The sequence below is a fragment of the Ornithodoros turicata genome, chromosome 9 (genome assembly GCF_037126465.1).
Source record: "Ornithodoros turicata isolate Travis chromosome 9, ASM3712646v1, whole genome shotgun sequence".
Classification (NCBI taxonomy): domain Eukaryota; kingdom Metazoa; phylum Arthropoda; class Arachnida; order Ixodida; family Argasidae; genus Ornithodoros; species Ornithodoros turicata.
The window spans coordinates 35,325,010-35,350,698 of record NC_088209.1 but is presented as its reverse complement, the minus strand read 5'-3'; the positions used below and the strand labels follow the sequence as shown (position 1 = coordinate 35,350,698).

Genomic DNA, 25,689 nt, shown 5'->3' with positions numbered 1-25,689 from the left:
AAGGCACGGTACTTCGCAACGAGGTTTGCATCGGTACAAAATCCATCAAGCACGTGCAACTTCGAGTGAAGCCGTGTACCTTCCCTCCTCAAAACGGGTTCCCGATGCGCAGTGGTAGAACGCAGAGAAAAAAAAGAAAAAATGTCGCGCGCATCTAATCGCTGTCAGTTTCGCACCAATAAACGCACCGCGTTCTCAGTTTAATGCTGATGGGGCTTTCAAAATGCCTTCTTAACTTGAAATTCAATTAACTTAGATGTCAATGAAAAAAAAAATGAAATCTTGCTTCTCCATTTCACTCGTTTTACAGGCCGCCGTTTTCCCGTGGACGCTGCCATATTGAAAGCTCAGCGCAGTCCAGCGGGGGGAGCACGTTGAAAGCTGTTTACCGCTCAAGCCAGAGAGAAGGAAAGCACACGTGCCGCGTATGCTTCGTCCCTGGTATCACCTTTCCGGCTTGTGTTGGCTGCAAAAGTGCTAGGCTGGAAACAGGGAGCGAATGCTTTCACGATGATTGTTATATCGATGTCTTATTTGCATGTACCTCAATGGGTGAGCTGACGGGGACGGAGTTATCGTTATATCGAATATCGTAATAAATGGGCTTGACTTTTATGCAAGAGACAACTTGAGGACAAAAGCATCACTTGAAGATGTGACACCTATGTCTGGGATTGTGAAATAATTTCCTCCTGTTTTTTTACATTGACCATATCTTGCTCATGCATAAACGGATGTCCTCCACCAGCGGAAATGTAGTACGTTACTATAAAAGGAAATTTAGTTATTTTTATTGAAACAATAAAACAGCAGAGATACAAACTAGATACAATGGCTTCAAAGCCTATCGCCTTATGCGATACGGAGTGTCTCCAGCATATCTACATTCTTTAAAACACCTACACTACAATGTAGCAGTGTGACGAGGTAATGACTAGTCCGTGGGCTCAGATGTCAAGCAATACTGGTTTCTTCAGTTTTGCACATTTCCAGGCAGAGTTAATCAGCTTTACAAAGCCTGTGTCCTTTGGCTTCTCGAGCCCACGGTGAAGGCGTTCCTTCATGACAGACACAAACTCCTTGTTACTGAGCTGGCCATCCACTGTAAAAAGAAAGGGCTGCTTTAGACAGTACCTATATAACTGCATTTCCTGGGGAGCTCCACTGACCCACAGATGGAGGGCATTTACTTTGCTTAGAGATGTGAACCTTTGGGGAGAAAACCCTAAATATGTGGAAAAAAAAAAAAAAAAAAAACTTTCCCCCCTCTGAGTCAGAAAAATTGTCCCAAATTTCCAATACCCCAAAAAATAAAACATAAAAGTTTTGGCAAAATATAATGCATAAACAGGGCCGAAACTGCCTGTTTTGTCATTCTAATCAACTATTACATTTATTCTTTTAAAGGAGAACAGAGGGCCTTCCAAAAAGTTTTCAGATTAAGACGTCTGGTGAAAGTGTACGTGTCGTTTTACCGAATGACGTAAAAGGTTTTGATGTGTGCAATTTGTTTCCCAGAAAAAAAAAAACTCTATCCCTTTGCCGCCGTAAACCAGTTTTGTCAGTTCTCCCGGAGAATTGGGGATAGAAGGAGCGGCCGAATCATTACAGAGTTAGGATGAAGGCTTTTTCAGAACACCGAACAGCGGAGTAGCAGACGACATTTCTCTAGGCCAATCTGCGAGCATTCTCCTTATAGCGTAAGCGCGAGGTTCCAGGCAGATCACTGGCTGGTACTCTTCTTCAACGCCGTTGCGCACGGTCGCTTTTTGCGGCGTACTTTAAATTCAATCTCTGCAATAATTATGTCTCTGCGGTGTGAATTACTTCGCATGGTGAATCTTACTGGCCTACTTGGCAGTTTTTTAGGAAGACAAAGGTGTTAAAAATGACTTCTGCACTACTTTAGCGTGAGTCGATATGTTGTGCCCTATATTTTGCATTTTTGATTGAGAATAAAAGATATTTCATTTACTTATTTATATAGTGAAACTTATGGTGAAACTCTCGTGAGGCTTAGTTACAGAATGAGGAACAGTTAGTTTTATCTTTTTTTTTCTTTTTCCCGATTCGCTCTTGAAAGATAATCTCAGAACTCTGTTCTTCCATTTTAGTAAGTCAAAATTACTAGGAATTTTGAATCTTCACATAAATTAATTGCATGAAAAAAATAAAAAATGTTTTATTGTTTTTAACAAATCAACATTTTCAGTAATTTTGCATCTATAACTCTGCTTGCAAGGTCCTCAGCCCTGCAAGTGAACCTACTGGAACCAGCCTGTACACTAGTGTTCTAGCTCAAACACACAATTTTAGTACCCTTATCCCATGTATTTTCTGGCAGTATAAGCAGGGTAGACTAGCTGGCAGCAAAGCCCTGTATTTTGTCGCACACTTTCCCTGTACGCCAGCAAAGGCAAGCTTTTAGGAACTGCAACATGGCAGTTCCTCGAATTATTGGGGAATGTGGTACAATTCTGTCATGCTATTTAGGAAAAACCTTAAAGCTACTGGCGTCCAGTCCTTGTTCAATACATAGCTTGCCTTTTGAATTTTGCAGTGTAGGCGTCAAGTCTTGGCGGCATTTTCAAGTCACTTTCGGTTTTGTCAACGCACATGTCCAAAGCAGCAGAGCACCCATTACACACGTGAAAGAGCGACACACTTTCCTTTTGCCCTCTCTCAGTACTTGCTTTGTCATGTGATGCGCCACCTTAGACGAATCGCTGCGGAGCTGCGAAGGGCTGATTGAAAATGCTGAGGGAAAGGAGCCTGTGACAGCTGCCTGGGCACCGCATATGTTATGAGCCCACATATAATACAACCCCATTTTCGAGGTAAAAAAAAAAAACTCACATTATAAGTGGTCAAATACGGTATATCTAGTTTTAATTTCTGCTAATTCAAACAAAAATCTGGGATCCCCCGGAATTTGGCACAGGAATGCATCCAGACACCAGGCGCACCTGCAATGTAGCACTTACTATTTTCATCAAACAATGTGAATACAACATCTATGACGTGATCCCGAAGGTCCACATGGGCAACTGTCTTGGCCACATGCTTCAGTGTTGCTGAAACATGAAAATAAAGAATATGATTAAGTGTTTACGTACATATGGATGAAACAAACAAATGCACCATGACAACAGTTATGGTACTGGCACTCATAAAGGGCTTGTGTACATGAAGAACAACATGGGTTGACACTTTCAGGCAGGGAACACTTCGGGTGTAACAGGTACCAGAATGGATTATATGCATGATCGTTGCATCCTTGTAGTGATCATGCACCCTATAATCATCAACATTACATGAAACCAGCTAAGATACAAGCAATAACCTAAAGACAATGTGGAGATTGCTTCCCACTTTATTTATGTGTAGGTTTTAGGTTTTCTTGCGGTGTGAACAAGTCTTACGAACCCCCTATATATATTTTTTTTTTTGTAAGCTTACTATCAAGACTGAAACAATGTTCAAAATTGTCAATATGACAAGTCAAGCAATTTAAGATGTGTTTATGCGATTATTTCTCTGCATAGCCATATTTCATATTACATATTGTACACTTGTGCTATCATTTTTTTGCTCTAGTGGACTCAAACCCTTCATTTTTTCTTTCACATGTATGTATCTGTGCAATTTGTTCAATTCAATTTGTACAAGATGTTCAACAAGTGCAATTTTGTTCACGTGGACCTAATTTGGAAATATTTTTGTACGCTGTTTATATTAACATCTTTTTTCCAATTGATAACCACTCCCCTCTGTATTGCCTCATGTCCTTGAAGACAAATATATCAATAAATAAATACTATGTATAGGTAACAGAGCTATGAAGTCATACCCTCATCAATCGAAGCACCAGCAATGTGGTAAAACGTCAGGGCCGTATCCACTTCTGTAATGTTGCTTAAAAAGTGGAAGAACTGGAGATAGTCATCCAAGCTGATACCCTGTGCACAAGCATCCATGATCAGAAGCAAATGCATCCAGGGCACAGAATTTCAAACAATAACTTAATTTGTCATGGTCCTACATGACCAGAGTGAACCATACAAGTAGTGCCGACAGCACTGCTTGACATAATGCAGATGACTAAGCTGAATGTCTCTCTCTGCAATAACAATGTTACATGGTAAGAACTCGGTTCTTCCCATGCTCCATTACCAGCCTGACCGCACCTTATCTCTCCTCTCGATAGCAACGTAAGTTAAAAGAAATAATACGGAAATAAAAAAAGCAATACGGTAGCTGCTGAAGAAACACTATAATTGGGACAACATGCCCAAAATCCTTCAGTGAGCATGCTTGGGAATACTTTTCCAAAAGCTTTAGGCACTGTTCTAAGATGTCTCGTAAGCTTAGTGATGGCGTAGTTAACAAGTGACTGCACACTGAGGAAAATACATGAGAAGAAAACTTTATGGGGACATCACTGCAGCGGGAGATTAGTGAAATGAACACCGTTCTCAGTTTTCACTTTCACTGGTGAAATTTCTCTGACTTGTGTGCAGTCAAAGTTAAACCAATTAGTGTAGTTTAGAACAAAGTTCTTTTTGGCACACACTTCTTTGAGAAATACAGAAGGAATGTGAATGTGATCGTGAATGTGACCTGTAACGATGAGACATACCATTCATAATTAGAGCCTGAAGTTTTAGGGTTTTACCCGATTCTCCCCCGAATTTGCACCCCGAATTGAAGGTTGCCTCGCTAGGGTGAAACCCGATTTTTACCCGGCAAATTGCCCTCACTGGGATATCTGTAGGAACGCATTAATTTACTTGTTTGGCAGAAAAATTCAGTTACATCACCATTTGTACCAAACCACTACAGTTAGTTGAGTAACTGAGCCCGATTTCACCCCGAATTTAGCGTACTGGAAGTTTTTTCACCCGAATTCACATGAATTTAGTGCACATGTTTATTTACCCAATTTTTACCCCCCGAATTTAGAAAAAAATATTTCCCGAAAACTTCAGGCCCTATATAATAATCCTCAGAATGAAGTGGAGAATACAAAACTGTCACTGACTTAATGCAACAAAAATGACAATGTATTTAGACATTTCGTCTCCTATGCGGAAGACATCATCAGTGCAAAGCTGGGGACGAGAATGAGGGGCAACCAAACCAGTCCTGCTATTTAAGGGTTTGCAGAGGGCGGACTAGAGTCCAGGAAGTGGGCTTGGCTCCCTTTGGCCAATTGTGGCCCACTTCCTGGACCCTACTCCGGCATCGGCAAACCCCTAAGTAGCGGGACTGGTTTGGTTGCCCCCCATTCTCGTCCCTAACTTTACACATGATGATGATCTCTCCCGCATAGGAGACGAAACGTCTAAATAAATTGTCATTTTTGTTGCGTTAAGTTGGTTTGTATTCTCCAGTTATGACACCCAGCTTTTAAAACATCGTTGCTCAAGATAAAGCGTTATTGTTGTTGTGATGATACCCACCTGTGAACAAGGCTTGAATGCCTTTTTAACACGTTTTAGCATACGCGAGCGTTTCTTGTCGGGCAGGCCAGCGTACGTGAGCAACAGGTCAGCAAAGTCCCATTCCCGAATGAAGTTCCCCTCATCTGGTTCCTTTCTCATGAACTGCACAACCAGATAGCAAGATACGACATGTAACGTGCCTGCCTAACAGTGGGTGATCAATGCTACATCTCAAATGTGAGCAGCGTGCATCACAGACGGTCAACGGCATCACATGTCCTGGAGCTCTCCAGGATACTTCATTGTTTCATCGCTACTACAATTACGATTATTAGAATGGTGAATTAAAGCAGTTTCATTTCTACCAAAGAAAAAAAAAATGCCAGCAGATCTTTGCATGTCTGGCTGGAAAGTTTAAAAATAGCTGTTATAGAACACGCTGTTATATAGAACTATAAACTAGCGTCCTCTGTATCGCGCTTGTGTAAGAGAAGCTGTCCCTTGTGTAATGAGGGGACACTTCAAGATGGCTTCCTAATAAACATACACGTTGCTGAGGGAGCAAAACTACAGAAACAACTCTGAAACTTGAAAATGCTGAGACTCCTGTTGCAACACAATGATGATTTTTCTACAGAAGCTGTTCATACTTACATTTGGCTGGTTTTGGACTTGCTTTCCTTTTCGATTTTTTATTTTTTTTTAATGATTTAAATTGACATGGGCATTTCAGCACCAAAACAATCCTATGCTTCCATAGGAGATGCATGAAACCCACTGCTGAGCTCAAACTGTGAACCAAGAGCTACATACATGCCTATAATACTCCCAATCGTAATGTTGTTTTTATTCCATGGCAGCTCCGTGAAGCACGTGCGGCTATGAGCCACGCACAGATGTGGACAGGTGGATAGAGGACAGCGGGAAGGAGTGGGGGGTTAGTACGCGTCTTGGGCCGACTTCAAGGGGAACTGTGCCAACATTTGTCTGGAAAGCCTGCCGGAAAACCCAGGGAAAACCTCACACAGCGCAGCCGGTGGTAGGATTCGAACACCCTCCACCTCTCAGTCTTCAGCACAACCTTGACGACCACTAAGCAGAGCGGAGGACGTTTTAACCCACTCGGCCATGCCGCTGGTCAATCCTACTGTAACGCTCACCTCAAGAGTAAGGATCTCTGTCTGTAACTGGTGCTGAAAGTTGAGAAACTTTTCTACTGTCAACTTCTTATCAAGCTTAGGGCCAAAGAAGTAGGTAGACAATGCACTGCTAACTCCACGATAGATGCTGCCAGTAGTCTGGTGGTCGCGATGTCGCATGCCCATGCACGTCTGACTGCGTATGATTGTTTGTACCTGCAGAAAAAAAAAAAAAAATACAAGGAAGGAATTAAGAAGACATTTTATAGCATGTACTACTTCATACCAGGTCCTAAAATTGCAGCAATTCTGTTTTTTACTTTGTTGTCTTGTGACCCCACAACATCAGCATTCTCATAATCACAGGAATAATTGGGGAGCTCGCTTCTGTGAGGAAAATGATGATGGTGAATATGATAAGACAAAGAGGAATGATGCATCAAGAATGGCATCAAGAATGGTGTATAAGTAGTGTCTGACCTTGTTGGGTTAAACCCGATTTCTTTCATTTTTTTAATTCTGCGTTAGCGCTGCAAAGAAACTGTGGCTATGAGCGGAGTACAGACGTGCACAGATGGAGACAGGACAGCAGGAAGGAGTGGGGGACAGAGGGGTTAGTAATGCGTCCTGGGCCGACTTCAGGGGGAACTGTGCCGACATTCGTCTGGAAAGTCTTCGGGAAAACCCAGAGAAAAACCTCAGACAGCACAGCCGGTGACAGGATTCGAACCCGTGTCACCTCCCAGTCTCGGCATGGAAAGCAATCATCCTAACCACTATGCCATGGGAGCTGGTACCCGATTTATCCCTGAGTTCTAATCACGTATTATGCTGTATCATATACCTCATACATACACGATTTAGTAGCAATCTGTGCACATGCCTGATGAAAATATTATGTGAGTACAACACTAAACTATGCGAAACACATTTAATGTTACCTCATGTGCTGTTTGTGACTCTGAATCGCAAGGAATGCAACAATGTGAACAATATGCGCACCTCTAACTACAGCCTGGTTGCTGAACAGAAAGAAAAAAGAAACACCCAACAACACTGCACAGTATCGATAGCACCTGATTTCACCCTGAATTTGAGATTTCAAAAGAACACCCCGTTTTTCTTCCCCAGATCGTGGAAAGACATTTAACCCAAAAAAGTCAGACCCTACATATAAGGCAATAGGTGACCAGAAATGCTGACTTCTGCATACAGAATGGTAATGATGGAGGAGCACAGGCAGATAAATGGGGGAGGGGCACGCCCCCCCCCAAAAAAAACGTCAGTTTTCCGTCTCTCCCCTCCCCCACTACGATCTGATCTTTCTCTCTGAGACTGACCTTTCAAGAAAAGTATAATACTACTTCATCCTCAATGACTAGTAAATCACACAGACACAAGTATATGCAGCATGCACTAACTTTTTCGAACTCCTCGTAGTCGACATTGCCGTCTCCATTGAGGTCAAACATTCGGAAAGCGATCTCAAAGTGACGCCTTGATGCTACGGAGAGGGAGCGAGAGGACTACATAGAACAACTGCAATGGCACAACTACTCCAAAATCGAAAAGCCCAACCCTTCGATACAATAAATCGTTATTTCTTTTACCTGACAACACGGTGAGAAGAAATATGTAGTCTGAGAAATTGATAAGGCCAGAAGAACTCAGCTTGTAGAAGATGCTGTCTTTTTTCAATCCCGCAAAAGTCTTGCCATCCTGCGAGGCGTGGAGCAAAGTTACTACAGATAGATACCATCTTTATAACACACGTAAGTTGATTTTTCACGTGCAATGTAAGTGAGGTGTATCTGTATGCACATTGGATTTCAAACATTCAAAGCAAGACGAGCAGAAAGTACAAGCTCTTGCTTAAGAAATGGGCAGCAAAGATGGCACACATATTGATTGGCAGTCTCTTCCTGTGAACACAGAATGAGGATGCGAGATTGAAATCGAAGTCGAATTTCCGATGACACTAGCAATGTGGAGTCTGTGGTTGGACCAGAGCATGTAATGAAAACGTCAAACATACTGTAGAAAAGCATTGTAATTCACCTGAAGCTAACCAACACATGGTGTCATCACTTTTTAGCTTAAAAGCCTCCAGTACAAGCAAGTACATACAAAGGCGAGCACATATGCTGTACATTCTTGCTATGTTATCTTTGTGTTTTGCATGGGCAGTTCGTCTTAATAATCTGAATCTTATCCACCAGGTACTCTGCGTATCAGAACTTTAGAGTGTCCTGATTATATTACCTACTGTCTATTGGTTGCATGCTTCGCCCTCCCCTGGGAAAAAAATCCTGGGAATGTCCATGGTGTATTGAGCACCATCTTATGTTACATACCTGACACGTTGAGCTTCACATTTATCAACAGAAACGCAGGATTCTGCTTCTAAAGCAAGAACAAGCAACAGGTATGTGTAGCATGAAGATCGGTACAACGGTTATCATGTAGATGCGTTAGTTCAGCAGGAAAGAAAAGGAGAGATAGTAGTTAGAAGAGGTAAGACAAACCATGTCAGCAGAAAGCCTGTACCCAGCTCCAGTGGGACTATCAGTCTAAGCATGGGGCACGAAGAGAGGTTGCGGGTTAGTCACAGTTGCACTCTGACAGTTACATGAAGCATGGCAGAATAATAAGCGGATACAACTACAACTTCATATTGGTCCTGCAAGATAGTATCACCAGCACCTTAATATCGATCCTCTTGAACTGATCGAGGCCATAACCTGAAAGAGCAAGATGTTGGTGTCCGGTGCTGTGCTTCTTGATGAAAAGAAACTATTCGTAGAGATAGTTCAGCTTGCAAAAATGTTACACCAAGCACACTTACCCTCGGGTTGCTTAGTGCCTGGAGTAATGGAGCGCAAAAAATCTTCAGGTGACATGAAAATGTCCGATTCTCCATTCTCGTTGTAAACCCTCATAGTAGCAAAATATCTGAATATCTTATCCGGTGTCGAGTACGCTCGGATACGATTTTCGTATTCGATTATCTGTGAACATAATACAATGATAAGTAAACTGTACATTGTTGTTCCAGCAAAATGATTCTGCAAAGTCCAATAAAATGTAATACAGAGTGTTTATTTTTATCCTTTACAGAATTTTAATAAAAATGCTATGAAAGCAGCACAGATATCGTTTTTGCAACTGAGTTATACGGCCAGGCGTACATCGTCTCGAAGAAAGTGTGCAACTACAAGATGACTAATTACCTAAAATTCGTTAATGAACTATTAGGGGATTTTGAGCAAAAGCGTGATAGCAGAATCAGAGACTATCCTCGCTGAAAGCCATCCCACATCTAACAAATCCTGAAACAGGCGTGTGCGTGAAATTTTTATATGCAAATGACCCGAAACCGAAACCGCTGCGACTGGGAATGCAGGGAGCACAGTGCTCATGTCACGTCAGAGGGCCACGTGATTTGGAGTGATCAAGATGATCGGACTAGGTGCCGATCCGCTGATCAGATAAACCACTGCCTCCATCGGCGTACGTGATAAGCCCTTGAGGCACGCTTTTTCGGTGTCGGCCCATTTGCATACCGAAATTCAGCGATGGATATTTTACGGCACACACTCTTTATTGGTTTTTAAAAGATCAAGATTTTTTTCAAAAACTTCGGCGTGGGGACCAATCACAGGTTTACACGGATACTCGCTGTGCACATGTGACTACACCGGATATAGTTGGACATAGAGTCACTAAATGAGCTACGCTTCGAGTACCTACACTGAAGCAAAAGGGCGAGCTGGAGTTGCCATGTTGTTTCCATTTGACCTCCAGCACCATCCATTGAGGGTTCTTTGAAGCGTTGTCTTCTCTCGCTGCCGAACTTCATCTATTTCTACTGCCGAAGTAGAGGTGGGGCTGGAGGTCAAACGGAAACAACATGGCGGCTCCAACTCGCCCTTTTGCCTCAGTGTCGATCAGGGTTGCGGAGTGGCCACTCCGGAGTTGGAATGATTCCGGAATCATTCCAGATTTAGCAGGGCCCGGAATGGAATTGGAATGGAATGGCGGGGACCGTCCTAGGAATGAGAATGGAATGGGCTGTGTGCCCAGGTGGCAGTTTTGGTTTCAACGTGCTGGTTTCTGCCCTCGCCCCCTATGCACTGCACCTGCACAAGGTCAAGATTGAAATAACCTTGTATTTGTGCTTTTTCCGTGCTTGGTAATGTCAACATGAGAGAACTGATGTTCTGAGGCTGGAACAACATAGAAGGGACAAATACATATTTGTCCCTTCTATGTTGTTCCAGCCTCAGAACATCAGTTATCTCATGTTCAACAGTTGCCGCTTGCGCCGATCCCTGTCGTACGAACGTGTGTATGAGTGAGCAAAAATGTAAGAGTGAAAGGAGGATGAGTGAGAGAGAGTGACTGGTTTGTCCCTTCAGATGACGCACCCTGGAAGTCGCTGAGAAGGCGTGTTAGCTTAGCTCAATTGGTAGAGCCCTGGACCGGCAATCCAGAAAATGTGGGTTCGAATCCTACAGCTGGCTAACCTTTGCAGTGACTTTCATCTTTCTTCAGTAATGTCAATTTCCTCTAGCACTGGTGGACTTGCCTGTATGGTTACCTGTTCCTTTTTTTTTTTTTTAAGGGAATTAACGGAATGGAATTGGGTTGCCAAGTTGTTCCAGGAGTGGGAACTGACCATACCTTTTCATTCCGAGGAACTGAACAGAATTGAGAGGAATGGAATTACCGCAAACCTCCATTCCTCGGAGTAGAATTGGAACGGAATGGGAGATCCCATTCCACAACCCTGGTGTCGCTACTCTGAAGTGTAGCCCATTTAGTGACTCTAGTTTGGCGACTCGCTGCTCGGATGTATTGAGGCTAGGCAAAAAGGTGCTAGCTGGTGAGTTCCTGGACGCTGCCACGAGAACATGCGCGATTGCCACGGTTTGACCAAGACAACGCAATTGCTCAGAATCTGGCAAAGAAATCTGCCAGGAAATGATCACGCCAATTTTCCATAAGATCAGTGTTTCCTGAAAGTGATATTGAGTAGCAGAGTGAGGAAAAAGAAAAGTGTTATATTCTCGATGGTGTTACTTACATGCAGCGCTGCATTGTGGTTAATGTGTACAGAAGGTAGCGCCACTTATTGCTAGCGGCTCATACAGAGTATAAAAATAAACGGAGGCCGTGCGCTCTCTCTTTCGTTCTTGCCCGAGCCTCGAAGAAGACATGTGTTTCCTATCTATGCGATAGCGCCGGGATGGGGGGGCGTTTCTCGCTTCCCATGTTGACAATGTGGGTACGACAACTTCGTGCGACGTCGGGCTATCCAGCCTCTCAATCATAACAAAAAGAAAACAAATGACTAACTTTTCTGTCTCTGAATCCCGGTTTGTCTTTCTTTTTCTTCCCCTTGCCTTTTCCTTTGCTTTCCTCCGTATCCGATTCGTGCGGATCCGCACTGCTAGCATCGGAAACGCTGCTCTCAGCGCTGACTTTGAAGATGTCTTTAACGCGGTTCCATATCGTTCTGGCAATCCTATGGGAAACCATAATGCATCAGCAAGACGTACAAGGAAGAACGAATCTGCAGCTGCGATACACAATCCTCTCCCCGTGCAGAACAGCGATCGAGACACAAAAGTGTATGCCACACTTACCATGGGTAGTCGATTACAAACGCAGACGATGCCCCAATCAAGAAGATGCCGTAGGCGATTTCGATACCTTTGTTCTTCCTCTTTTTGTGACCAAAGTTATAATGTTGTCTACTTTGTTGTATTACGCACAAGGCAGATGCACCGGAGCAGCGGTTCATGCAACTTGAGTTTCCATAACGTGTGTACATGACCAAGCTGTTTCCTCTGGCCATGCCGAGGCCGCGCTGACACAACGCAAAGATGCTCATATTTTCGTTGTCTTAGTCACATATTTACATCGCAAAATTTATATCACAACACAGAGCGCAAGAAACGCAACTGCTGTGGATTAAACTTCGACTTCATTTGGATTCCACTGGCATACGAATTTGCCGTTAGCCAAGGGCCAAGCCGTGTTCAGAAGCGTCGCCGCGCCGCTAGTGGGCGTGTTAATTGCATAGATCGTTGAAGTAGATAGAGAATGGGTAATGGCTGCATTTCGATTTTTATGCAACTCAATATGAGAATGATGGAGGAAGGAGCGTCACGGTGAGTATGTAACACTGGCCACGGAGTTGTTGTTCTATGCCGCCGCACCGCGCCGCCGTCGCGGCGCTGCTCATTTTCCCGTGATTTTTTCCCTTTTCGGTCTGCCGATGTCCGATCCGCGCTGCTGTCGGTTAATAAAGCAGCATATTTTTTCACAATTTGCAACAGACAGATGAAATGTAATCTGGTTTTCCTCTGACAATAATGTTGCGACCGTTCATTGCAAATAGCGAACTGGCTCTCGAGCGTAGACAGGGCGTGGAGGAGCAAATATTTTTATTTTCAATTTCAGTTTATTTCACCAAACAGGCGTGGCGGCAGAGACTGAGATCATACTGATAATACATATAATATCCTTCGAACATTACTTTTTTTTTCTCTCTCTCTCCTGTGAGACACTTGGTTGTGTTACGACGTACAGTTATCATTAAAAACAGACGTAAGCAGGATAAAACAAACAATAAATAATCAGGTACGTAATGAGGTCTAATAAACAGTCGGTAGGCTGAGGCAAGCAAGAGAACTGAAAATATAGCATATTTCTTGCAGAGGCGGTCGGTTTCGCCGTGGCTTATCGTTTACGCCCCCTCCCCCCTCTCCAATATGGTTATTTTCTGGTTATTCTGCGGATACTACTTCTTCAACGATGCATGAGGTGGTGCGTTAGAATCCTACCACCGGCTGTGCTGTCTGAGGTTTTTGCCTGGGTTTCCCAGTAGACTATCACGGACACTAACCTCTCGTTCCCCACTATTTCCAGCTATCCTCGCTTCATCTGTTCGCGTCTGTATGCCGTTAATAGCCACAGATATGCTTCGCGGCGTTAACACGGAATCAAATAAAAAAGATAATGGCGATCGCAGTTCCGTCCTAGTACAGGCAAAAAAAGAAAAAAAAGACATCGATTGTCTTACTTACGGTACAATTCCAATCGTATCATCCGCTGAAGACACGATGGGATCCATTATCTATGGGCGATCTAGAAGCTCACTTCCGTCAAGGACGTGACCACTGCAAGATGGAAGATAGGTCTCACACAATGCCCCGTCCGTCTCTGAAGAGAACATCTTGGATAATCCGTTCCTGCAAGACAGGCGGAAAGTTCAAAAGTCTCGAAGGAAAAGAACTATACGCTGACAATATGTAATCTTCCCTTCAGAAAGAACATCTCGAAAGTAGGCCTGGCAAGGCCCTTTTTTCTTTCGAGCATTACCGGAGCGCATTATCGAAAGTAAAACCTTCTCTGCTGAAGAATTCGATCCGATGCCTAGGCCTCAATGAGGATTTCGGGATTAGACGTTCGACTTGGACAAAAGAAACTTTCTGCGGACTCCAAATATAACAACGTTCTCGAATTCGCGCCTGCAAACTAGGACAGGGTGGCACAGGAGCACTGCACGACTATGCCGTTGCTGCCATGTGGCAACGAGAGACCTTGCTATATTTGTAAAGCACACGCGCTGAGGTGGATTGCAGTAATTCCTCCCACAGCTCACATTTAAAAAAAAAGGAGGAGTAAACTTCAGGGTGAGAGGACGAAAATGGAAAGTAATTGCAATTCAGGGGACTAAAAGCTCTAATTACTCATCAACTTACTAATTTTTTCCTTCTTCTTAGAGTGGACCTGCATCAAGGGTGCGCAACGGTTATAGAATACCTTGTATCATAACAAAGGCAGCGCCTCCCGTGGGATTATACAGGCTACACTCTTTAAAACAAAGGTGTACATTTAACTCATTTTCCTTGCCACATACACTCCCTTTTGGAGAGTACAATTACTCTCAAAAAGGAGTCTTCTCGCTCCCTTCGGGGAGTGAGGGGGGCCTTTAATTCCGTACTGGAGAGTAACTGTACACTCCAAAGGGAGTGAAATATGTGGCAAGGCTGTACTCCCCAAAAAGGAGTTGCTGTACACCCGTTTTTTAAAGAGTGATATATAGAGCAACAGTATTTTAGCCACTCCTTGTGCACCCGAGCCAATTGCGTGAAATCGTACGACATACGTTATATAGGGTAGCGAATACAGAGGGTACGGTGCTCGTGCACCTTTTGTGCTGTCAACGGAGCTGGCTCTCTCCTTTTGACAGCTTACTGCGTCCCTCTGAAGAGGAAAAAGTGTTTTGAGTACAAACACGCAAGAGATAAGTTGATAAGTACATTTTAAAACATGCAAGAAAAACGCACGAACTCCCCGCCCTTCTGCAAGAATTTACATTCCAACTCATCCTGTATATGATTCTAGGCTATAGCAGTTCCGGCCCCGTCGCGGAAGCCCGTAGGTTGGTGGCGTACGGTTCGGCATTACTTTGAGATGAATTAGCCGTAGAGATGTGTCAGCCGTATAGAGATGTGTGAGGCATTTGGCTCTGCCTTGTGCCGACATACAGTTTAGCTCCTCTTGGATCAAAGTGACTCCGTACCAAAACCAGTCATTGAGAATTTACAGCCGGCTGCACCATAATTAAAAATTATAGCTAAAACGGGAACGATGGGCATTGAAGCTCATGCTTGCCCCGTCAGAACGAATCCTTAGCTGCTATACTGTACTGATACTATTAGGCAGCGTAGCAGGTCTTTCCTAATGGTTCTACGTATTAAGAATGACGATGACGATGTTCATTTTAGAGGTGCAGCCTGTATTATCTAATTCTGCTGTTTTCTATCGCTGTGCACTGTCATAGACATCACCAGGACAGTTCCCGGAGGGCCACGACGTCGCACGCGTGGACACTTCGCCACAGTAATTAACAATGTCATTTACTGTGCATCTGCAATACGGGTATGCCAACCAGTTGAACTGGCTACACCAATCTCCCACGGCAAGACTACTAGTATAGGTGCGATGGTTCTGACATGTTGGCGAAGGAAGAATGGATATAGGCGGGCAGTTGTGCCAGACTGTGCTCGTGATCAGAGGCGATTCTTCGCAGGAACACGGATGGGACAAGGGTGGAACAACCTCCCGGCACTGCGTCCTGAGTCAAGTGGCCCTGCGTCTGCACTATACCGTTAAACGTCCCCGCCGGCACCCAGTACGTAGCAGCTCAGAGGACCTGTCTGCCTATTGGATCTCCACCAGTGGAGCACATCCTACATGGTCCTGGCATTCTAGCTGATGGACTGGGACGTTTTTCGTCACGAAAAAGTAGTTACGGAGTAGTGCTTCAAATACGTGAAGAGGAAGGAACGGTAGGGCAAAAGAAACAAAACATCCGCTACCATATCTTGGACGCCTCCAGCCTGACAACCCGTTTCTCCGCAAGACCCATATAGGCATTCACATCAAAGCTTCCGAGCCGTCATGCGGGAACCCATAAGTATACCTAGAAAAGTGAGTGCGCAACAGAGTGAGTCCTCGATGACAACCATCAGCGCCTTTCGGTCGGAGGAAATGCTTTGCTTTGCCTTGTGCAGACTTCCGTGTCATTCGCGACCATAACGTTGGCCTCCGACCTTCCATTATGGCTGGCCAAGACAAAAGTACGGCTTCTAAACCGGTTCAGCTCTGCATGCCTCGACGTAATGGAGAGACGGAAGTCGGAGGCTGTATCACTGTCGGAAGTGTGACATGCCAACATTGATTTTATTGGAAGGCGGCTATTTGCTTTTGACAGTTGTCCTCCAGAGATGCCGTCTTCTCTTACAGTCGGCGCAAGAAAAAATATAACGAATCTTCGCGGCTTTTGGAGAAGGCTCTATATGCGAGGCAGTATATAAAGATAGAACTATAGTTCCTACTAGGGTTGCCACCTTTCGGAGTGAAAAATACCGGCTGAGGAAGAGGAGGTGGAATAGAGGGAAAGGAGGAAAGGCTCGTGGAAAAGTGAAAGTGGGTGAGGAACGTTCTAGCTGGCTCGACACAACAACCGACAGCTTTGCACAACCACTGCTCTTGTCCCCTCCGAACACAAGACGTAATGAATAACAATGATAATAATAATAGCAATGAATAACCATAATAATGAATAACTAAGAAAAAGACTGGAGACTGCTGAGTTAGGTCTGTGCTCCAGATTTATTCAAGCTGTAGTGGAATGTTGAAGGAAAAACCCCGTAAAAGCCCTTATGAAAGGTCTTGAGCCACAAATACCGGCAAAAGGCTGCCGGTATCACCTTCTTTCCGGCAACCGGCAGAGCGCACAAGTACATATACCGGCAGGTGGCAACCCTAGTTCTTACTCGCAATCTTGGAAACTGCACTGGTGGTGGAGGTGCGGAAGGCATGGAGAGAGAGAGAGAGCAGTAAACTCCTACGCACAACCTACACTAGTCTTACACGCAGGAGCCGGACGTTCTGGGATGATGCTGGTATCTGTTTGCTTTATTGCACATGTACCTCTATATAGGGCTGTTTGACCAATCGCGCGTACAAAGCGCTCTTCGATCCGTCAAAAAGTGCACGGGCAGTGTACAAAGATCGAAAATAAAGTGTACGACAGGTACGTTGCCCTCGCGCAAAGTATATACACTAGACCTCAATCGAATGGAACAAAAGTAAAGCCTTAGATCGGTTGTCGAACGGGCGTCTGCTCTGTGTCGCAAGTTTCGAGTGACTGTTGTCTCACTAATTGACCACCGAGGAGGAAGAGCTGCCCTGTGTCGACGAAGTTGATTGCTAAAATACATCGGATCGACGATAAAACATCACCGGTAAGCAGCGTACTCCACAGCTATCCTATATACTCGTGTCGTCTGCTGCATCGGAAGTGGACTCCTTCTGTGCTTCTGTGGCACTTTTTCCGATCGAATAGTCGAGTGTCATGCAGAGGCTGCACTTCTGCTGAGTCTAGTGCGGGAACTTGCACGGTTTGCACTCTCTAATGAAGAAAAAAGAAGTAGATTTGGGGGTATAGTTACAGCAATTACACGTCATTTTAGTCCCTCACGCTCAAATGTACTCCTCAGGACGGCAAATAATCCCTAAACTTGGGGCCTAGCCTAACCTAGCCTAGCCTAGCCTAGCCTAGCCTAGCCTAGCCTAGCCTAACCTAGCCTAGCCTAGCCTAACCTAACCTAACCTAACCTAACCTAACCTAACCTAACCTAACCTAAACCTAAACCTATACCTATACCTATACCTAAACCTATACCTAAAGGGACCAGCGACCTCGTCAAGCCACGTGAAGTGGATTTTTGTTGCTGGTTCCAGTCACTTATGTAGGCTAAAACAAATAATAAATAAATAAATAAAACTTCGCATAAACTTGTGTGGCAGTTTCCTCCAAAGCACTAAGATTACTCCCTTTTCTTTTCTTAGAGTGTAGTTAGCTTTAGTGACACAGTGGGGGACAGTACAGGGAGGAATGTTCCTCCTTTTCCCAAAAGAGCATTCATAAGAACACAGAAAGTATTGAATTTCCACACACAGATGCTCGCGACAAATGGCCTCTCCTTCTCCCAAAAAAGCCGCCAAAATCTTACAAAAGAAATAATAAAGACCAACGCCATCGCTGTTGCCCGCACAACAGCACAGTAACCTCGTTAAGGTGAGGCACTATTGTTTGCTCATTTTTAAAGAGAAACGCATCTTTTGTTCCAGCGCATTGTTCACATGACGAATACTTCATTGTAAGCGGCATCCATCTTTTCTCACGAGCGGGCTGCCACCATCAATGAGAAGGCAAGACGCGCGGTCACGATCGGAGTTGCGTATATAGGATCTATACGGATAAGCGATTAAATGGGCGGGTTCCCGTCTGCGATCCCTATATGCGGGTGTCCGAAAGCCATAATTTGCGGGTGTGTGGGCATATGTGTGTTTGTTCTGTCCCCATACGGTTGTGTCCAGCGAGTCATGCTTTTCACGTTATGGAGTTTGTCCACCAGCTGTCCTGCATCTATGCCATGTAACTCTCGGTGCTGAGGAGCAGGGTTGCTGCCATTCCAATTCCATTCCGAGGAATGGGGATTTGTGATAATTCCATTCCTTTCAATTCCTCGGAATGAAAAAGTATGGCCAATTCCCATTCCTGGAATGGCTTGGCAACACCATTCCATTCCTTTAATTCCACCAATAAAAGAAATGGGATCGGTAACCGTACTAGCTAGCCCAGCAGTGCTATAGAGGAGATTGACATTACCCAGTACGGAAAAAAGCACGAAGACAAGGTTATTTCGCCCTTGACCGTGTGGCACCCAGACCATTCCATTCCAATTCCATTCCGCCTGCGAAAAAATGCCTAATTCCATTCCCATTCCATTCCTAGGACAGTTTCTGCCATTCCATTCCAATTCCATTCCGTGCTCTGATAAATCTGGAATGATTCCGGAATCATTCCAACTCCGGAGTGGCAACTCCGCAACCCTGCTGAGGAGTAACTTTTACGGCCAGGGGATCAGAAATGGAGAGGTATTGCAATGTAGGGAATTAGAAGCTTTAATTATTCCCTATAGATTATACCCCTTTTTGTTTTCTTGAAGTGTTCATCAGAACTTGAACTCACGTTATTTGTGCGCATACTGCTTGCAATACACAAGTTATTAGATGACAAACTTCCGTTCTCAAGAACGAACTGTAATAAAAAAACTATCCTCTCAAGTGCCTGTAATTTTAAGTAAATTCCCATATCGATGCAAAAACTTCCAACAAACACATTCGTCAAATGTTACTTGTTTAAGTGTGTCTATTAAGTTAACTACTGTTCCATTTGTGTTAGTCACTAGCGTAGATAGGATGAATTTGACAAGTCACATAGTGAACATAACCTTGTGTGTATTTTCCCTGCGTATTTTTTATTGTTAGCTGTCATGGTCAGAGTGGGAACCCAAAGCCTTGTCAAGCTGCTTCTTGCAGCATTTTGCACTGGGCCTCCCGCATTGTACTTGCTACAATGTGAAATAAAGTTTCAATTCAATTCAATTCAACTTTATTGACGCCGATATACTTAGCTTTATTTTTTTTTAGTAACTTTCGCAACTTAAATAAAAAGACACGCAGTGGTTCTTGTTACACCAGGCGTAAGAAAGACAACCGTGATGCATTCATCGAGAGAAGGGTTGCACCCTGTCCACGATAGGTAATGTCTGTTATCTGCAGCAATACAACACGCGAAAATCGTTTATTTGTGTACGCGCCCACGAGACAATGGATATCCCCGGCGCCTGGCGCTGGTCGATGCTTCATTCGATCCATCGCGTGAACGTCCATCGGAAGAGGATAACCTTGTACGCGCAGTTCGCTATTGTTGTTCCAGCTTTGTCTGATGGGCAAATATGCGGACACGAATGCCCGAACAAGTATATGCTCGCCTGCGGATAGTGTTTTGTTCCGTGGGATGGTATAACTTGTGCCACAGGAAAAAGTGCGACGTGACAGTTGCGACAGCGAAGGTGCCTTTGTGACGGGGACGGAAAAAAATGAAGTCTGCTTTGCTTGGACTCTGGTTGATGAAACGAAAGCGCGCAAAGGATAGGCGGCCGCGTATAGACCATGTCGCTCTTTACTCTCAAACCACTAATCTCCGTGCGCTCCTTAGCCTCGTTTCCAGCGACGACGCAACAGGGGTGGACTGCCACAACCGCTCTTCCCATTGTGATGAATACTCGTGGCCGCCGTCTTTAATGAGTATGACTGACGATAACGCAACATTGCATGTAACTAGTCACCCGGTAAACATCTGAGTAGCGTGTCAACGTTCGAAAGATCAAGGAGAAAGAAGATTGCTTGCTTCCGCGTGCGGATATGCACAGTTGTTTACGTGAGGAGTGCTAGCCGATGCGATATCTGTTCTACACCGGTTCCCCGAGCGGGAGAAAATGAACACGAACGGACACAAAAACGAGCGAAAACACACACGGGAAAATGGAGGAACTCGGCAAACGGCAGTTCACACGCGCACAGTTCCTCTGACTGCCACGGGGTGGCAGCACTAATGGCGGCTCCCATTCCTTGAATCGCGTTTTTGTGTTATCGGGTGCGTTCGCATCGAACAGCGGCCGAGACCGCGCTTTATCTGTGGGAACTCTGGGTACAAGAGTATATGGTAACACGCGCTCTACGAGTGATTTGTCGATGAGACCTTACGTCTGGAGTTCACCTACGGGGTTCGACCCCCCATAGCTTCTACCACCTCCTGTAGAACCTCCACTCACACATCTCACAATTAGACGTAGTCCAGTAGACGGTGCCTTTATATAGGTGAATAGCGGTGTCTTTCCGTGGAGGTCATTCTTTAACAGACACAAGCAACTGGGCGTTGTGAAGTTTCAGTGCTGCGTTGTCCTGTGTCCCATTGCTCGAGCTACACGACAATTTAGTTATTTTGATGAGAATAAAGGGGAAACTGTTCGCCACATTACAATTCCTTTTTTCTTTTCCTTTTCTTACAGAAACGGAAGGCTTCTTTTCGCGAACTTCTTTCACAAAGCGCGTCGATTAACCTCAACAGCAAAACGTGTCCCCTAACGGCTCGATTCACGAACAACAGTATCGCTTTCTCCTTAGCATTGTGTGAATGTAGAATAGCGGCAGAGGTCACTCCCTGCTACTGAGCACAGGAGTGATAGAGAAAAGGATGCGAGAAGTTTATATGTGTCTCTTGGGCAAGTCTCTTTTATCATCGGCGCTGTTGTGTAGCGGCGACAACTTGTGTAAGCCGCATTTCGTAACGGGCGATTCACAAAGGCGACCCCTTGATCCTCGCCCCCTCCTGTGTCCTAGAAATTAAAAGGAAGGGCACCCATCGCGATTAACCGTCATCCTCTTCGCGGTCGTATACTGTGGTGGTGGCGATACATCTGAGACATACCGCTGCACAAGTCTAGTGGCAGCAGACTGTGTGGCAGACAAAAATGGGAGAGAAAAGAAAAAAGGAGGAGGGCGTCTGCCGAGCAGACGACGCAAGATTGTGTAGCGTCCGTAAGGGGAGTAACTCACCAGTTTTGTATTCTAACGCCGTAAATTTTCGCAACTATCCCGAATTGAAACATTCGCGTATTTTAAAGACACGCGAAAACCTAGAGCAATCATTGATACCGCGCTGGCATATAAAGCTTGTGAAACTTGCACCACAAAGGTGCGTGCCATACTCTAAGAAAAAAAGAGTAATTTTACTCCTTTTGGTGACTAAATGCACTGCCGCAAAAAAATAGTCCCTTTCGGGAGTACATGCACTCTAAGAAAAAAAGGAGTAAAACGGGGAGTAACTGCAGCTTTTACTCCCCTAATCTGCAATTACTCCCCATTTTAGTCTCCTAACCCAACATTTAGTCCCGACGTTTACTCCACACGACTGCAAATTGTCACTAAACTTCGCGAATGGTCTCCTGAATGCAAAAGTCTACGTAAATATGTGCCCTTGGTCAATTTGAACGACATAAGGCTGTATAACTCACACAACGTAGCAATTTTCCAGCCACACAGAGTAAGAAACAGTTAGCGCATCTTTCTTCGCAAATTGTGCCCTAGTATGGCGCAAGATTTTATATCACCCGATATATAACGTTTGACGGTTTGCTTCAAAGTATCTTCATGCATGCGCACCAATTATGTACCTGGAACTCTTACAACAGCGCGTGAAATGCGGTCTTCACTCTGTGACATTCATTTACTCCCGTGCATTTACTCCGGAAAGGGACTATTTCTTGTGGCAATGCAATTACTCCCCAAAAGGAGTAAAACTACTCCTGTTTTTCTTCGAGTGTGGTAGTAAATGAATGTCACAGAGTGACAGAGTGGAGACTGTATTGCACGCTCTGTTCTAAGAGTCCCAGGTAACATAATTCTTGTGCATGCATGAAAATACTTCGAATCAAAGCATCAACCGTGATCTACCGAATGATATAAAATCTTGCGATACACATAGGGCACAGTTTGCAAAGAAAGAAGCGCTAACTCTTTCTGACTCTGTGGGGGTTGATAATTTCTAAGTTGGCTGAGTTATACAGCCTTGTGTCATCAAATTGACCAGGAGCACATATTTATGTAGACTGTTGCACTCAGAAGACCATTCGCGAAGCTCAGTGACAATTTGCAGTCCTGGGGAGTAAATGTCCGGATTTTAGGGGACTAAAATACGCAGTAACTACAATCTAGGGGACCCCTCAGAAGCTGCAATTACTCCCTATTTTACTCCCTTTTTTTTTTTTAGAGTGCACGGAACAAGATATTTACGCACGAAAGGAGTAAACAAATGTACTGTGTAGCAAAAACAAAGACACGGGGTCACGCAGAATTCTTGCACACGCGGCAACAAACATCGAGTACGAAGCTAAACCAAAGCCGAAATGCGTGACTTACGCCTTGGGAAATGGTCAGCAATTCCTCTGACTGGATTCTTGTTGCTTTTATTCCTTCGCTGTGTGTCAGTTACTACATCGCTGTTTATTCTGCACCCCCATTAGGGAGCTCGCTGCGCGCCACTAATAAGGTTCTCGCAATGGCGTCGAAACGAAAAAAAAAAAAAAGAAAAGGAAAAAAAGTAGTCCTGCGTCCCACCGAATTAAGTCCTGCCGAACTCTGTGATGCCGTCTTTTCCCTTTTCGTACCCGCTGATTGCTGTTAATTGATCAGCGAATCCAGGACACAGGAGAGTGAAGGCTCGGAGGTGGCGTGTATGTACCAAGAATTATAAACTGCGTAATCGAGTCCTTGATCTACTTGACCATAATCCTAGTGGTCGATGCATCGACGAACAACAAGATAACCATCGGCTGCAGTTCATCCACGCCAGTGATGGTAAAATGACGTCACGCTAGGTGGTCAGAGCGAGATGGCGAGACTATACGATGACATTGAATCTTATATTTTGCGTGTTGTATGGGGGAAAGAAAGGTGGCTATAATATGTCGTGCATTGATCACTTTTCTTTCTCGAATCGAGAAGGATACGTAGATGAGTTCCAAGAAGAGCCAACCAATAGCACCATTCAGTGCGAAATGAGTGATTACAATGAGTGATGCGGAGTTATTGCAGTCTACAGGAGACTAGAAACTGTAATTCCTTCTTTTCTTAGAGTGGTTTTGTATTTTACGTCCAGCAGGTCGGGCTCGAAAATGTCTCTATTTTGCAAGCAATTTTGTGCGCGCTCTTCACGTAGTAGTGTTCTACTGGAAGAAGCTGCAGGAAGAAGTTACACGAAGAAGTGTAATAAAGCAGACTGAAGACTGCATCTCCGTTGCAAGATTGCTATATGACTATATATATGTAACGGCGGTTTTATATCTATAAAGTAGGCCATGCTCCCGTCTCACGATGAGCTATGTGCTTTCGACGCTCTTCTATAAACCGAGAGATGTTGCATAACGCGAGAAAAATGAGACGGGGAACTCGACGCCTAGCGAAAGAGCCAGTAATCTTGTAGCACAGGCACTACTATATATCTATATCATTTTGTAGCCGGCTTCTACCGTCTCAAAGGCAACACGAGGCTGCAACATTGACGCAGCCAGTTTTAATAATGGGACTCGTTACATGTGTCGCCATCACGATGCAACACTTCCTCCACATTTCTCATACGTATATGTATTTCCGTGTGCAGACTGGTCGTGACCTGCTGGTCGCAGTTGTTGCTGTCAACTGTGTATACTATACGTTCATAGTGCACATACGTTTGTCACATGGCTCATCTCCGGCTTCCGACATTGAGATCGACATCTTCATCAGTCGTGGCGACTTTTCACGCAATGTTTTTCCCGGTGTTGCTCAAAGGGTTTCTGGTTTTTCTCCTCATGTTTTACTACATAGACAAAATATAGAAAGGCCGTCGATCCCACAACGGAGATGGGTTGGATAAAAGAAAAGACGGAATATAGAGTTCAAACGGTTGGGAGTGCCTAGTTTTATTGAAATGTTTCAGTGCAGAACCTGTACTTCATCTTCATAGGATACTTGCTGTTTCATGTCCTTATACAGTGCTCACATCTTTGAACGGAAACATATCCTCGAGTCTGAGGCGCAACGAAGGGGGGAACATAGAGGAGATGTTCCCGTTCAATCGTATACACGAGCTCGCTTGTCTACTCTACTTATATCAACTTATATCTTTATTTGCTGCATCTGAATTAAGCGGGTTCTTAAAGGGGCGTGCCCTCGTCAAGCGGCATTTATGTTACTTTTTGGCCGCTTCCCGTATTACGTTATCGTTATGCGAATAAAGTGAAACGAAATAAAACGATAGGTCCTTAGAGCAACCGATGAAATGCAGATCCTGCATGATTGACGATAACAAGATGCTGATAACAGCTTGGACTTTGTTTTTCACTATAGCCTACATCAGACTTGTACGTATTTGGAGTATTGTATTTAAAATACTGTATTTTAAATACAATTTGCGGTATTTTGGTACTCTACTCAATACTTTCGGTTTTGTGTATTTGTACTCTATTTAAAATACATTTTATGGTATTTTCTACTCAATACTCTAATTACATATTTTGGATCTCACTCTCAAACTTTCTGCGTCTCGTCTTTCCATTATCTTGCTTGTTCTGTGAAAATTTCCTGAGTCCCTCGGACTTGACCCGGACATTGGCCCTTCTTGGAAGTTCCCATTTAGAGACCTTGCCCCGTGTATACTAATCCTCGGCGAGTGAGGGTTCTATTATGTGTGCCCTGACGCGGTAACGCCGAATTCTGACCTCGCCCGGCAGGGACCTGTAGAGGTTTGCTTTGTTCTGGGTCACATGTGCTTAGTGGTGTTATGTGGTATCTCTTTGTCATCTTTTTGGGACTTGTGTTTAGATGACTCCTATCACACAGGGGCGACTTGCGTAGTACGCGGGCTTTAGGTGATACATGTCACATAGCGGCGACTTGCCGCATTGACCAGTGACCGGTGACGTTTTGCGTTCAAGGATAAATAGTATCTTAATTGTATTTCAAATACTTTTTTAAGTATTTCGTACTGTGTCTTAGTTACTTTAATTTTCATGTATTTATACTCTATCTTAATTACATTCTAACGTCAGTATTTATTATCTTATCTTAAATAC

At 44.3% G+C, this 25,689-nt stretch overlaps 1 protein-coding gene and 1 long non-coding RNA gene across 4 annotated transcripts in view; both read right to left on the bottom strand.

Moving 5' to 3' along the window:
- Window positions 1-774: 774 nt before the first annotated feature.
- Window positions 775-12,587, bottom strand: LOC135368755 (calcium uptake protein 1 homolog, mitochondrial-like). 2 transcript variants are annotated; one of them, XM_064602259.1, is made up of 12 exons: window positions 12,232-12,587; window positions 11,942-12,110; window positions 9,429-9,591; window positions 9,287-9,324; window positions 9,109-9,153; window positions 8,194-8,302; window positions 8,005-8,087; window positions 6,605-6,799; window positions 5,463-5,606; window positions 3,851-3,959; window positions 2,985-3,074; window positions 775-1,102 (listed from the first exon to the last, which is right to left on the bottom strand). In XM_064602259.1, exons 1-12 carry the CDS (start codon window positions 12,477-12,479, stop codon window positions 948-950), a joined length of 1,548 nt encoding a protein of 515 aa, XP_064458329.1. In that variant the 5' UTR covers window positions 12,480-12,587; the 3' UTR covers window positions 775-947. The 2 variants fall into 2 exon arrangements, with proteins under 2 accessions (XP_064458329.1, XP_064458330.1); XM_064602260.1 differs by lacking the exon at window positions 9,109-9,153.
- A 939-nt stretch (window positions 12,588-13,526) lies between these two features.
- The window catches only part of LOC135367929 (uncharacterized), a 152,227-nt gene continuing 140,064 nt past the window's right edge, over window positions 13,527-25,689 (bottom strand). For both annotated transcript variants that reach the window (XR_010414586.1, XR_010414587.1), the window contains one exon: window positions 13,527-13,842. This is a non-coding gene — a long non-coding RNA (uncharacterized LOC135367929). The remainder of the gene's footprint in view (window positions 13,843-25,689) is intronic.

Coding starts and splice junctions, on each gene's coding strand:
- LOC135368755 (XM_064602259.1), bottom strand. CDS start 12,479: ATGAGCATCTTTGCGTTGTGTCAGCGCGGCCTCGGCATGGCCAGAGGA. Junction 6,800..8,004: donor ACTACGAGGAGTTCGAAAAA/GTTAGTGCATGC, acceptor TTTTTTCTGCAG/GTACAAACAATCATACGCAG. Junction 1,103..2,984: donor CACATTGTTTGATGAAAATA/GTAAGTGCTACA, acceptor TTCTTTTTACAG/TGGATGGCCAGCTCAGTAAC.